Source organism: Pelodiscus sinensis, chromosome 18 (assembly GCF_049634645.1).
Source record: "Pelodiscus sinensis isolate JC-2024 chromosome 18, ASM4963464v1, whole genome shotgun sequence".
Lineage (NCBI taxonomy): Eukaryota > Metazoa > Chordata > Testudines > Trionychidae > Pelodiscus > Pelodiscus sinensis.
Window position 1 is genome coordinate 18,683,440 of NC_134728.1, and position 15,707 is coordinate 18,699,146.

The 15,707-nt window shown below is 46.7% G+C and overlaps 1 protein-coding gene across 4 annotated transcripts in view; it reads right to left on the minus strand.

Annotated features, from left to right (window-relative positions):
• Positions 1–15,707, minus strand: part of BCAS4 (breast carcinoma amplified sequence 4) — a 99,537-nt gene that overhangs the window by 39,420 nt on the left and 44,410 nt on the right. Inside the window, exon 5 of one of the 4 annotated variants that reach the window (XM_075901200.1) lies at positions 2,362–2,429. The exons of the other annotated variants lie outside the window; for them this stretch is intronic. Coding sequence (XP_075757315.1) covers positions 2,370–2,429 — 60 coding nt within the window. The 3' untranslated portion in view covers positions 2,362–2,369. The remainder of the gene's footprint in view (positions 1–2,361; positions 2,430–15,707) is intronic. 4 annotated transcript variants of the gene reach the window in all.

Consider the following 15,707-nt stretch of genomic DNA (forward strand, 5'->3'; position numbering starts at 1 on the left):
GTGCATGCTTGATACTCCAGACTGCAAGAAATTTGCCTCAGGGAAAAGCACTATGAAAAGGGGTGGGGGAAGGGCAACTTTCTGGGAGAGAGAAAGTGTGTATGTGTGCAGGGGAGAGAATTGTTAGGCATTACAACTCCTACAGGCTGAAGCAGAGCAAGCACCTTTCCTGCAACAACATTACATCATAGGCAGAACTGCTTGCAGACCACAGAAAATGGCCCAGAGTGGATTCCAGCAGACACAACATTCCTCCTCTCTGGGTGCCTGGAGACTTAAAATAACTTTTCAGCTCCTACAATGGAAACTTAAAAAAAATATATATCAATTGATCTTATTATCCTTAACACATTGAGAGGCTTGGGCACCTTCCTCTCTGGAGCCTAGGCAAGGACATGAAAGGTATTTAGGGCAACAGTGAATTTTGTTTTAATCTTGACTAACAAAAAAACATCATTTGGCGCTTAGTGTATTTTATGCAGACTTCTACACCTGAATGGAGTGTAATATCTTTAATACTCTGCAAAGCTGATCTCCTTATAAAACCCTTTGGCAGTTAGGTACTACAGTGATAGGAGCTACAGAAATAACGATAGCTCAGATGCAGAGCTCATCAAGAAGTAAACATTCCTAAAATTAACTGCCACAACAAAAAAGATTCTCATCATATGTAACCAGCAACAAAATCCTTCAAAATACTCTGACTCCTAAAATCTGTGTCTACTAAAGAGGGTTCTCATGACAGTTCTGTAGTCTGAAGTTCTCCATCAAGTAGGTCAGGTGCATTATAGGCAGCAGCAGGGTAAACTTCCCCTTATCAACCGCCATAACCCTGACGTGAGGACATGCCCGAAAACATGCCTCTCTGCTATGGCTGCCAACAAGGAGGATAACTAGCACAATATGCTGTGATGGTTTGCGTGATGTGGATGCTCATCCACTGGAAACTGGATTACACCCACCAAGCTCCTTTTATGCAGGTCACTGAATGGCCACTGGATGGCCTGGCTCCCACATACTCCCGATTGGTAATTGTGACAAAGGGCAGCTTCCCACAAAATCTAGGGGAGGCCATATTATATTAGAGCATGAACAGTTCATGTATCGTTGTAGGCAGGGCTTATATCAGGGGTGGGCAATAATTTTTGCCCAGGGGCCACTTCAAAAATTTTTGAAATAGCCCGAGGCCACCTCGGAAGGGAAAGGGCCTAAACAGGAAGGGGCGGGGCTACCCCACCCCCAGACCATGATTGCTCTGGGTGTAGGGGAGCCCCATTGTCCCCCCTTCCCACCAGACACCCATGTCCCGGAAGAGGCTTGATACGTTCCCTCACCTGGGAGGGCCAGGGGACGGGGGAGCGCAGGAAGCTTCCTCCCACCCTGCAAGAAGCATGTGGCACTTTGAAGTGCTGAGGGCTCCTCGAAGGGCCAGGGCAGGGTGCAGGTAACTTCACGCAGCTCTCCCACCCCCAGGCCCTGATTGGCCTGGGGATGGGGGAGCATGTGAAGCCTCCTCTGCTCTCCCCCTCTCCCTGCGAGCAGAGCGCGGCACTTCAAGGTGCCACGTGCTCCTTTGGCTCCAATTAAGGCCGGGGGTGGGGGAAAGGTGCGCGAAGCATTCTCCCCTCTGCCCCTGCTCTGCGAGCAGTGTGCAGTGCTTTGAAGTGCCACATGCTGCTCGCAGGGCAGGGGCAGAGCGGAGAAGGATTTGGGCACTCCCCCGCCCCCAGGCTCTAATTGGCCTGGGGTGGGGAGCCGCAGGGCCTCCGCGAGCCGGAGGCTCTTTTGCCCACCCCTGGCTTATATGCATTCTGAAAACAGAAGGAGAATCTTTAAGGTAAATCAGTCAGGTTACAGTGGTTCCAGAGATGTAACACTTCCTGGGGAGACACGTATGTTCTGATTCTAAACAGATTCTCCAGAGACCAGACGGGTCGATAAAAGATTTTTGGATAATGAGCCAAATCTTAAACTGACTCAGGGCCTTTACTCTGGTTTCTTCTCTAAAAAACTGATATAGACTTGTAACCACAGGGAAACCCAACTGTGGGGTTGAAGAACTGACACCCACCAGAGCTTTATGTGGGAGTTGATGTAAACCATTGGAAAGCTTTTTAATATGCATGCAGATGTGACAGTCTGTACCTTGGAGGAGTACCCCGTAACCCCATATTCCTCATCTGTATACAACTGCATATAAAGCATACCATGTGAGGTATCACGGAAATACTACAACCTGTTGATAGTCATTTTTCTATCTAAATACCAATATTCTGGAGAGATTCCAGAAGACTGGAAAAGGGCAAATATAGTGCCCATCTATAAAAAGGGAAACAACAAACAACCCAGGAAACTACAAACCCGTCAGTTTAACTTCTGTGCCAGGAAAGATAATGGAGCAGGTAAATACGGTATTCATCTGCAAACATCTGGAAGAAAATAAAGTGATAGGTAACAGCCAGCATGGATTTGCGAATGAAAAAAGGTAGCGCATCACTGCCATAGAGAATACACTTATTAAGTTTGCAGATGATACCAAGCTGGGAGGGGTTGCAACTGCTTTGGAGGATAGGGTCACAATTTAAAATGATCTGGACAAACTAGAGAAATGGTCTAAGGTAATTTACCTTAGACCATTTCTCTAGTTTGTCCAGATCATTTTAAATTGTGACCCTATCCTCCAAAGCAGTTGCAACCCCTCCCAGCTTGGTATCATCTGCAAACTTAATAAGTTTAATAAAGACAAATGCAAAGTACTCCACTTAGGAAGGAACACTCCATTTCATACATACAGAATGGGAAGTGATTGTCTAAGGAAGGAGTACTGCAGAAACGTGTCTAGGGGTCATAGTGGACCACAAACTTAATATGAGTCAACAGTGTAACACTGTTGCAAAAAAAGCAAATATAATTCTGGGATGCATTAACAGGAATGTTGTGAGCAAGATACAAAAAGTCATTCTTCCACTCTACTCTGCGCTGATTAGGGTTCAGTTGGAGTAGTGTGTCTAGTTCTGGGCACCACCTTTCAAGAAACATGTGGAGAAATCAGAGAACATAAGAACGGCCGTACTGGGTCAGACCAAAGGTCCATCTAGCCCAGTATCCTGTCTACTGACAGTGGTGCCCCAGAGAGGGTGGACCGAAGACAATGATCAAGTGATTTGTCTCCTGCCATCCTTCTCCACACTCTGACAGAAAGAGGCCAAGAACAACATTTTATCCCCTGGCTAATAGCCTTTTATGGACCTAACCTCCATGAAATTATCTAGCTTCTCTTTAAACTCTATTATAGTCCTAGCCTTCACAGCCTCCTCTGGCAAGGAGTTCCACAGGTTGACTACACGCTTTGTGAAGAAGACCTTTCTTTTATTAGTTTTAAACCTGCTCCCGATTAATTTCGTTTGGTGTCCTCTAGTTCTTCTATTTAGGGAACTAATAAATAACTTTTCTTTATCGGCCCTCTCCACACCACTCATGATTTTATAGACCTCTATCATATCCCCCCTCAGTCTCCTCTTTTCTAAACTGGAAAGTCCCAGTCTCTTTAACCTCTCCTCATATGGGACCCGTTCCAGACCCCTAATCATTTTAGTTGCCCTTTTCTGAACCCTTTCCAAGGCCAAAATATCTTTTTTGAGGTGAGGAGACTACATTTGTACACAGTATTCAAGATGTGGGCGTACCATAGTTTATACAGGGGCAGTAAGATATTCTGGGTCCTATTTTCTATCCCTTTCCTAATAATTCCTAGCATCCTATTTGCCTTTTTGACCACCGCTGCACACTGCGTAGAAGTTTTCAGAGAACTGTCTACGATAACTCCAGAGAACTGTCCACGATAACTCCAAGAACTCTTTCCTGATTTGTCATAGCCAAATTAGCCCCCATCATACTGTACGTATAGTTGGGGTTATTTTTCCCGATGTGCATTACTTTACACTTATCCACATTAAATTCCATTTGCCATTTTGTGGCCCAATCACTCAGTTTGGTGAGATCTTCTTGGAGTCCCTCACAGTTTGCTTCTGTCTTGACTAAACTAAACAGTTTTGTATCATCTGCAAACTTTACTACCTCACTGCTTACCCCTTTCTCCAGATCATTTATGAATAAGTTGAAAAGGATTGGTCCCAGGACTGACCCTTGGTGGACGCCACTAGTTACCCCTCTCCAATCTGAAAATTTACCATTTATTCCTACCCTTTGTTTCCTGTCCTTTAACCAGTTCTCAATCCAAGAAAGGACCTTCCCTCTTATTCCATGGCCATGTAATTTATACCAGAGCCTTTGGTGAGGGACCTTGTCAAAGGCTTTCTGAAAATCCAAGTATACTATATCTACTGGATCCCCCTTGTCCGCATGTTTGTTAACCCCTTCAAAGAACTCTGAGGGAATGTCTACACTACCCTCCTAGTTCGAACTAGCAGGGTAATGTAGGCATACCGCACTTGCAAATGAAGCCCGGGATTTGAATTTCCCGAGCTTCATTTGCATAAACGGGGAGCTGCCATTTTTAAAACCCCGCTGGTTCGAACCCCGTGCAGCGCGGCTACACGGGGCGCGAACTAGGTAGTTCGAACTAGGCTTCCTATTCCGAACTACCGGTACACCTCGTGGAAAATTAGACACCACCCTCTACAGAAAACCCACTGACTCATACAGTTACCTACATGCTTCCAGCTCCCATCCAGCACACACCATACGATCCATCATCTATAGCCAAGCCCTTCGATACAACCGCATCTGTTCTAGTCCCACAGACAGAGACCAGAAACTTCAGGATCTCTACCAAGCATTTATAAACCTCAACTACCCACCTGGAGAAATAAAAAAGCAAATTGAAAGAGCCAAACGAATACCCAGAAACCATCTACTACAAGACAGACCCAAGAAAACCAACAATAGAACACCACTTGTCATCACCTACAGCTCCCAACTTATACCTGTCCAACACATTATCAATAGATTACAGCCTATACTGGAACAGGACACTAAACTCCAAGAAGCTCTGGGAGACAGACCCATAGTCTCCTATATACAACCACCTAACCTCAAGATGATTCTTACCAACAACCACAGGACATACCACACTAATACCAACCCTGGTACTTTCCCTTGCAACAAACCCCGCTGTCAGCTTTGTCCACATATTCACTCTGCTGACACCATTATTGGGCCTAACCAAGTGAGTTATAAGATCAAGAACACATATTCCTGCGCCTCCAGAAATATAATCTATGCTATCATGTGCCGAAAGTGTCCGTCTGCTATGTACATTCGACAAACGTCTCAGATACTTCGCCAAAGAATCAATGCCCACAAAACAGACATTAGACAGGATCACAAAGAAAAAACAGTTGCTTGTCATTTCAACCAGAAAGGACACTGTCTGAATGACCTGCTAACCTGCATCCTACTTCAGAAGACATTCAAATCTGCACTTGAAAGGGAATCCTCTGAACTGGCATTCATGCTAAAATTCGACACTCTCCGCAGGGGAATTAACAAAGACTCCAACTATCTTACCCATTACAAAGATAGCTTCCCCAATTATCACCTCTAATACTATTAACTCACAGACATTTCCCCTTCCCCACCTCTAATATCATTAACTCACTGGCATTCACCTTCCTTCCCTCCCCCCCCCCACATCCCCCTTCTGTTCTGTAATGTGATTTGTCCTTTTCATGTGTGTTCTTCTTTTTTTTTTTAAATTGTATCCTTTGGTATATACGGTTGTGACTATTTTCTTCCATTATTTGATCTGAGGAAGTGGGTCTGGCCCACGAAAGCTCATCATCTAATAAACCATCTTGTTAGTCTTTAAAGTGCTACATTGTCCTGTATTTTGTTTCAATTTGAACATGTTATTCATGCTAAAATTGTTAGAATGCAAGGACATTTTTGAGAGTTAAAGAGGCTCCCTCAAAAACATCTTCCTACTTCTACACCAGATCACTCAACAAACTTTCCTCTCCACAAATAAATTCAAGTGTCTCTTGAACTCATTTGGAGTTTCTACCATTTCAATTGCCCTCACTGCTAATAGATTCCAGATGTTTATGATCTTGTGAGAGAAGTCATCCTATTTCAGTCATTTCCTTATTGACCTCTTCGCAATTTTCAGATTGGTAGAGAGGTTTTTTAAATCCCTTTTACTAAAATTGGTGGGGAAAAGTGTCCCTTTGATTTTATTATTCTTTTCATAATTTTGGACATTGATTGTGCAGCAATCATTCTAGAAGAAACAAGACTAGCACATTAGGATATATTTTATATTATAAAGAGAAGAGTTTGTTTTCAGAAATACAATCGGCTGGTGGCCCTGAGGGAGGGGCCACTGCTTGTTCCCTTCCCCCAGCTTGCTGTGGCCACAAAAAAAAGTCTCAGGTGTCCACATGAGGCCCCAGTGGATGCATTTGAGAACCACTCAACTAGGCCATTCAGTTGCTTATAATCTTTCTTTGCTTTTAGAGTCATTTCATGTTTCATTCTTAAGAAGGCCTTCACTAGGCAAACAAACTCAAAGGAACAACCTCTATGGAACACAAGGTGGAAAGCCACAGTTTAGTGCTAAACTGCAAACACATACCAATTACTGAAAAGAACAAGATTTGGGGGTAGTGAGTGTGTGGAAAGTTGGTTGGTTTGTTTTTGGTTTTTTTAAACTTCTGCAGGAAAGATTCACAACCCCTGATAGTCCACTTCAGAAGGCAGGCACCACTTAAATAGATTTTTCTGTTTATTTAATAATCTATGTATACACATTTGTAGCTTTGTCCTTATACACACACACGCTTTTTCTAAATTTGTATCCTGAACAAAAATTATAAGTGATGGAGGCATGAACAAATACAGAAAACCAGGAGCAATTATTCAAGTAATTCAGCAACAGAGGAGATGACATCAGAGCCTCCCACTGAGAGCCAGTGACATTAGAAACGAACAGACAAAATGCCTCTAGAACAGCAGATCCCAACCGCTGGTCTGTGGACTGGTGCCGGTCTGAGGCAGCTGCCAGAGCTCAAGCCAGCTGTTTGCGGTGGCTCAGCTCCTGCAGGCATAGCAGCTGATTTTGCCCTCCTCCCCGCACACACCTAAGTAAGATGGCAGCCTAGCTGGGGCTCCGCGCTCCCCCCTTCCCTGCCTCTACCAAGGGCTGGATTACCCAATAGGCAGACTAAGCACATGCTCAGGGCACCAGCAAAGCAGGGGCACCAAAAAAAAGAGATTTTATTGTATCGTATTGTTTTTACTTTGAATTACATATGGGGGGGCACCATAATCTTTTCAGTGCTTAGGGCCTCTAAAGGTCTTAATCCGGCCCTGCCTCTACCCATGGGGGCATGAGACGTGCTTAGGGAGGGAGGGGGTGCACCGCCAAGGGCCACTCCCCTGGGCTGTGTGACAATAACAGCCACAGTCCCTAGAGGGGCCAGCATCGCTCTGAGGAGTGTGGGGGTAGGGTAGGATCAAAGGGATGTTGGGTGAGGGTGTGGTGGGGTCATGGGGCAAGGGGGTGTTGGCATGGACTATAAGGGTCACAGGTTAAAGGGCCTGGGGCATAAGGGTGGGGATCAAAAGGTGTTAGGCACTGGAGAGCAAGGGGCTGGTTTGGGGCTATACAGACAGGTAACACTTTATTTGCATATCTGCATATTCATTATTTTCATAATGAACATGCAAATAAAATGTTACCAGTCTGTCAAAAGTTTGTGAACGGTTTTGCCCACCCGCAGTATAAAAAAAGTTGGGAATCACTTTCCCTCAACAGTGGTTCTCAAACTGTGGTCTGCGGACCACTAGTGGACTGTGGCCACCTTCCAGATGGTCCATGGCTCAAGCTCAACCCCCATTCCTTCCTCCCTCCCTCTCCCTGCAGCAGCAGAGAGCCCATGCTGGTGCTCCAGCCTCACATGGCGCCCCCCTGCAAGACTGGAGCGCCAATGAGGCTTCCCACTGCGTGTGGGGGAGAGCCATGAGCCTTCCCGCCAGATCTGGCTTGTGGGGAAGAAGTGGAGCCAGAAATTGCTCCGTGCACTCCCTCTCTCCGGCTGAGGGAAGAGCAGCAAACGCACACGCTGCTTGGACGCTTTCCCTGGTGCTCCCATTGGCCAGAATCCGGCCGATGCAAGCAGCGGGAGGCTATGCCTGGGACATGGTGCTGGCAACGGCACATGGCACAAAAGCAAGTAAGTGCCCTCCACCTCCTCTTACTGTGTGCTGAGCTTGTGTTTGTGAGTGAGGGTTGGTGTGGGGTGGTGGGTTTTTTTTTCCCCTGTGTTTTTGAGTGAGGCTTTAGAGAGGGAGTTCTCCAGGTAGAGGAGAAGCGGATACAGGACTCTTGAGGGAAGTGTGTGTTGTGTTTGGGGCTTTCTTGCTGTATGCTGAGCTTGTGTTTGTTAGTGAAGGTTGGTGTGTGTTCTTTTTTTGTTTTGTTTGTTTTTTTTCCCGTGTTTGTGAGTGAGGCTTTTTTTTTCCACTTCCCCTTTGCCCTCCCCTTCCCCTTCATGGAGTGTGTGCTGTGATTGGCAGGTGGAAACTGTTGGCTTCTAATTAAAGTTTGAATTCTAGAAGCCTCTGCTGATTGGCTGAGCCTTGGTAGGGGGAGGGACTTTCAGGCACTCCAGGGCTTTATAAGGCAGTGGGCAAGCGACCAAGGAGCTTACAAACTGGTGAGTACTAACAGGGAGTTTAGAGAGAGGGCTGGAAAGGGGGCGAGGTTCTCTTGTCTTTCTTTTTAAATCCCTTCTCCAGGACAGCAGTGATGGATGGTGATAGGCCTGCTGTTGTTACCTGCACAGAGTGTGATATGTTTGTCTTCCTCCCGGAAGAAAGAACGGATTTCATCTGCACTGAGTGCAAGCTGGTCGCCATTTTGGAAGAAAAAATTAGAGGACTGGAGGCCCAAGTGTCGACCCTATGCTCGATCAGAGAGGATGAAGACTTCCTCGACAGAAGGCAGCGTTTAATCCTTCAAGCACGGCAGGCGGAGGAGCCAGAGAGGGCAGTACGGGACCAGGAAGAGAACTGGCAACATGTAACTTCTAGAAGGGGAAAAAGGCCAGCTTGGGAATCCCCCAATGCTATAGAGGTAAGTAATCGCTTTCAGGCTCTCTCCACAGGCTCTGCAGTGCTGAATGCTTTGGAAGGGACCTCACAAGGAAGAAACCGGACTGGAACACCATCTACTGGAAGGCATGGGATGCATAGTCCTAGGGATGGGGGTTCCACGGCCACCACCCCCAAAAGAAAACGATGGGTGGTGGCGGTCAGGGACTCCCTCCTAAGAGGGACTGAGCCATCCCTCTGCCGTCCAGACCTGGAATCTTGAGAGGTGTGCTGCTTACCGGGAGCTCGCATTCAGGATGTGACTGAGAGGCTTACCAAACTGATCAAACCTTCAGATCGCGACCCCTTCCTGCTTCTCCATGTGGGAACTAACGATACAGCCAAGAATGACCTTGAGCGGGTTACTGCGGATTATGTAGCGCTGGGAATAAGGATCCAAGAATTGGGAGCACAACTGGTATTCTCGCCCATCCTCCCTGTTGAAGGGAAAGGACTGGGCAGGGATCGTCGAATTGAGGGCGTGAATGCGTGGTTGCGCAGGTGGTGTCGCAGAGAGGGCTTTGGTTTCTTCGACCATGGGACTCTGTTCCGGGCACAAGGATTGTTAGGAAGAGATGGGTCCACCTAACAAAGAGAGGAAGGAGCATCTTCGCGGGCAGGCTTGCAAACCTAGTGAGGAGGGCTTTAAACTAGGTTCGTCAGGGGACGGTGACCAAAACCCTGAGGGGAGTGGGAAAGTCGGAGACCGGGAAGAAATGCAGAGAGGAACGAGCAAGAAAGAAGGATCCCTGATTCGAATGGAGAAGATAGGGCGATCAACTGGTTACCTGAGGTGTTTGTACACTAAAGCGAGAAGCCTGGGCAACAAACAGGAAGAACTGGAGGCCCTGACCCAGTCCAAGTAATATGATTTAATTGGGATAACAGAGACTTGGTGGGATGACTCGCATGACTGGAGCGCTGCCATGGAAGGGTATAGACTGTTCAGGAAGAACAGGAAGGGGAGAAAAGGAGGAGTTGCACTATAATTGCTCTGAACTCCAATATAAAGAGGGAGAAAAACCTGTTGAGAGTCTATGGCAGTGGTCCCCAACACGGTGCCCGCGGGCATATTTGTGTGCGCCCACCAAGTGCTCGGGGCTGGCCGGGCCCCGGGCACGTGGCGCATGCATGGTGTCGGAGGTGGCCCCGGGCGCATGGCGTGTGCCGGCCCCGGGAGCGCCACGGATTGGCCGCCCACGCTCTGGGCGCGCAGCCCATGGGGGGAGCTTCAGCCCCAGGCACGCGGTGCATGGGGGGGAGGGCGCCGGCCCCGAGTGTCCCCGCCCTCTGGCGCCCGGCGGGCGAACAGCCACGCCCCCTGGCGCCCGGCAACTTCTAATGTTTGGGGACCACTGGTCTATGGGTTAAGTTTAAAGGAGCAAACAACAGCAGTGATGATGTGGTTGGTGTCTGCTACAGGCCACCGAATCAGGTGGATGAGGTAGATGAGGCTTTCTTCGGACAACTGAGAGAAGCTTCTGGATCGCAGGCCCTGGTTCTTGTGGGGGACTTTAATCACCCTGACATCTGTTGGGAAACCAATACGGCAGTACACAGGCAGTCCAGGAAGTTTTTGGAGAATGTTGGGGATAACTTCTTGAAACAAGTACTGAAGGATCCGACCAGGGGCCGTGCACAGCTTGACCTTCTGCTCACAAACAGGGAGGAACTAATAGGGGAAGTAGAGGTGGGTGACAACCTGGGAAGCAGTGATCATGAAATGGTAGATTTCAGGATCCTGACCAAAGGAAGAAAAGAGAGTAGTAAAATACACACATTGGACTTCAAAAAAGCAGATTTTGACTCCCTCAGAGACCAGATGGGCAGAATCCCCTGGGATGCTCACATAAAGGGGAAAGGAGTCCAGGACAGCTGGCAGTATTTTAAAGAAGCCTTATTGAAAGCACAGAAAGAAACCATCCCGACGCGTAGCAAGAGAGGCAAACATGGTAGGAGACCGGATTGGCTTACAGGGGAAATCCTTGGTGAACTTAAGCACAAAAAGGAAGTTTACAAAAAGTGGAAACTTGGACAAATGACCAGGGAGGGGTATAAATGTATAGCTCGAGAATGCCGGGGGGTTATCAGGAAGGCGAAAGCGCAAATGGAATTGCAACTGGCTAAGGATGTGAAGGATAACAAGAAAGGTTTCTACAGGAATGTTAACAAGAAGAAAGTGATCAGACAGGGTGTGCGGCCCCTACTGGATGAAGGAGGTAACCTAGTGACAGATGATATGGGGAAAGCAGAAGTACTCAATGATTTCTTTGCCTCTGTATTCACGGACAATGTGGGCTCCCAGACTAATGCACTAAGTGACACAAGATGGGATGATGATGGACAGCCCTTGGTGGGTAAAGAACAGGTTAGGAACTATTTAGAAAAGCTAAATGTACACAAATCCATGGGTCCGGACTTAATGCATCCAAGGATACTGAGGGAGATGGCAAATGTCATTGAGGAGCCTTTGGCCATTATCTTTGAAAAGTCGTGGAGATCGGGAGAAATCCCGGATGACTGGAAAAAGGCAAATGTAGTGCCCATTTTCAAAAAAGGGAAGATGGACGATCCAGGGAACTATAGGCCAGTCAGTCTTACCTCGGTTCCTGGAAAAATCATAGAAGGGATCCTTAAGGAATCCATTTTGAGGCACTTGGAAGAGAGGAAAGTGATTAGGAATAGTCAGCATGAATTCACAAAGGGCAAGTTGTGCCTGACCAATCTGATTAGCTTCTATGATGAGGTAACTGGCTCTGTGGACGTGGGAAAGTCAGTAGATGTGATATACCTTAACTTTAGCAAGGCTTTTGATATGGTCTCCCACAATATTCTTGGCAGCAAATTAAGGGAATGTGGATTGGATAAATGGATAGAAAGATGGCTAGAAGGCCGGGCCCAGCGGGTAGTGATCAACGGCTCAATGTCAGGATGGCGGTCAGTTTCTAGCGGAGAGCCCCAAGGTTTGGTTCTAGGACCGGTTTTGTTCAATATCTTTATTAATAACCTGGATGAGGGGATGGATTGCACCCTCAGCAAGTTTGCAGATGATACTAAGCTAGCGGGAGAGGTAGATACACTTGAGGGCAGAGATAGGGTACAGAGTGACTTAGACAAATTGGAGGATTGGGCCACAAGAAATCTGATGAGGTTCAACAAGGACAAGCGCAGGACTCTGCACTTGGGACGGAAGAATCCCAAGCATAGTTACAAGCTGGAGACCAACCAGTTAAGTAGTAGTTCTGCAGAAAAGGAGCTGGGGATTACAGTGGATAAGAAGCTGGATATGAGTCAACAGTGTGCCCTTGTAGCCAAGAAGGCTAATGGCATATTAGGTTGCATTAAGAGGAGCATTGCCAGCAAATCCAGAGATGTCATTATTCCCCTTTATTCGGCTTTGGTGAGGCCACATCTGGAGTATTGTGTCCAGTACTGGGCCCCCCACTACAAAAAGGATGTGGATGTATTAGAGAGGGTCCAGCAGAGGGCAACCAAAATGATTAGGGGGCTGGAGCATATGACTTATGAGGAGAGACTGAGGGAGCTGGGTCTGTTTAGTCTGCAGAAGTGAAGAGTGAGGGGGGATTTGATAGCAGCCTTCAACTTCCTGAAGGGAGGTTCCAAAGAGGATGGAGAAAGGCTGTTCTCAGTAGTGACAGATGGCAGAACAAGGAGCAATGGTCTCAAGTTGTGGTGGGAGAGGTCCAGGTTGGATATTAGGAAAAACTATTTCACTAGGAGGGTAGTGAAGCACTGGAATGGGTTACCTAGGGAAGTAGCGGAGTCTCCATCCCTAGAGGTGTTTAAGTCTCGGCTTGACCAAGCCCTGGCCAGGTTGATTTAATTGGGATTGGTCCTGTCTTGGGCAGAGGGCTGGACTTGATGACTTTCTGAGGTCTCTTCCAGCTCTATGATTCTATTATTCCTCATAGCCAGTCTCCACCCACAGACCTTCACGCACTCCCCTCCCCCCCCCACACACACACACCCTGCCTTGCTCCTGCACCCTCCCCACTGGCTAGAGATCCTTCCCCCAGCCCACTCCTGCACCCTCCCTCCTGGCCACACACTGCACCTTCCCTTGCTCTTGTCCCCGCCCCCTAGCCAAACACCCTACTCCCAGCCTACTCCTGCACCCTACCTCCTGCCCAGACCTTGTATCCTCACCCTCTTCTGCATCCCACCTCCTACCCAGATCCTGCACCCCCATCCCTGTCGCACTTGCTGGCAACCCTGTCCCGCACGCTGAACCCCTCATTTTTATCTCCACCCCAGAGCCTAAGGGGGCCACAAAATCCACTAATCCCAGAACACCGGAAGATTAAATGTGGCCTATAGGAAGCCCTGAACCTCAGTACTCCCTGTTCCTCCTACTCGCCTCGTGGGGCTGGAGCGCCAGGGGAGTGAGGTGTCTCAGTTGGGGGCCACATCAGTGAGGGCTGGCAGTTTTGGGGAGAGTTTTTTTGCTTCTCACTTGTGTGGTCCCCAACTGATTTTTCTGGGGGTCGGTGGCCCGCAGCATAAAAAGAAGTTCCCCACCCCTACCATAAATAAATAAAACATTGAAACCTTTTGTGTTGGACATAAATCAATATTTTACTTCATTTAAAATGAAGTTTGATAAACTAACATGAGAAAGTTAAAACGCTTAATCTGTTTAATAATTTAAATTAAACTGTTCTCCCTAGCCACAGTACTAGCAAAATGGCTTGAGTGTAATTATGTAATTAACAACAAGTTTCCATTAGCAACTGGTAGTCCGCAGAAAGGTTTGCACTGAGCCAGGTAGGCCACAAGCCAAAAAGTTTGAGAACCACTGCTCTAGAAGATAGTGTGCGTGCCCAAGAAAAGTCGGAATGTGTAAGTGGCAGTATTAAGCCCATAGAAAATAGAGGAAATAGTATGAGAGTTAATTGGGCATGTGTGAGGCTGGAGGAGGGGATACAGGAAGGTTGTAAAACTCCAGAAACTAGACCACACCACAGGAATAAAGTAAGAGCCCAGCTTTACTAGGATCAAAGCTAAAGAATCCACATTCTTCAGAACATACTTGTGGTGAGATTATATTATCCTTCTATTGCCATAGCTGCCCTCCTTAACCTAAAATATAAAAAAGTTGGCAAGTTGCTCAACTCTGGGATGCTTGTGTTCTGTTATATGCTATCATTGTTTGGCTTGTGGTAAGCCAGTTTTGAGAGGGCATGCTTTATAAATTACAGTTATTTTGGAGGGTAACATAATTAGCAAACATAAGACGATAATCACACTGCTTTAATAATGGATCTAAATTACATTCTTTATGTGGACCAGGCTATAAGTGATTTACAGAGTACTTAATTACAATTGTGCCCTCTGACTTGTAGGCTAAGTCTTATATTTATAATATTTATATATAAAAATATTCACATCAATTATTGCTGTGAGAGCTCAAATTTAGGGCCAGAGCCTGCAAATAACAAAACCTTAATGACTAACTTCACTGTCCCTGCTATATACATGCTTAAAGTTACTTTCATTTGAAAATGTTTAACATTTCATTTGAAAGTCTCTTATTTTCTCAGGCTCCCTTCACATATGATTTTTTCTTTCAGAAAACACACTTCCAGCAAGTGGCCATGGAAAATAAACAGATTTACAAAGGAAGTCACTTCTGTTTGCACATCACTTAAGTATAATTTTATAGGCATTGCTATAGTTGGGGGTTGGGAGCATGGAATATTGGCCACCCAATCTGCAAACTTCAGGCAGGTACAGAATTTGCTCCAATCCCTGACCTCACATGGAGACCCAATGGCCTGACTGGAGCTGACCCCCAAATACAGAAGTCAAACTATATCTTTAGGGTACTGTCACATACACCTAGAATAGTGTCTCTCAAACTTTTTGGCCCACGGCCCACCTGGTTCAAAGCAAACCTTTCCGTGGACCACCAGTTGCTAATGGAATCTCACCCTTAATTACATAATTACACCCGAGCCATTTTGCTAGGGAGAATGGTTTAATTTAAATTATTAAACAAATTAGGTATTTTATCATTCTCATGTTAGTTTATCAAACTTCATTATAAATAAAGTAAAATATTAATTTATGTCCAATACCAAAGGTTTCATTGTTTTCTTTATTTATGGAAGGAGCGGGGAACCTTTTTTGAGTTGGGGGCCACTGACCCACAGAAAAATCAGTTGGAGACCACACAAGTGAGAAGCAAAAAAACTCCTCCAAGAAATCCCAATCCTCACTGATGTGGTCCCCAACTGAGACACCTAACTCTGGTGCTCCAGCCTCATAGGGTGAGGTGAAGAGACATGGAGGACTGAGGTTCAAGGTTTCCCCTAGGCCAGATTTATTTACTTTTCTGGGGTTCCAGAGTTAGGGGATTTTGTAGACTCCCTTAGGCTCTGTGCTGGGGACAAAAATGAAGGGGAGCAACAGCAAAGGAGGATGAAGCATGTGGCCAGTAGGGAGGGTGCAAGAGCAATGGTGGATGCTAGAGCAGGGTGGCGGTATGTGTTTGGCCAGGGGCAAGGTGCAGGAGGAAAGGAGAGTGCAGGAGCTAAAGAGGGTGCAATAGCAGGCAGGGAGTAGGGTGTCTG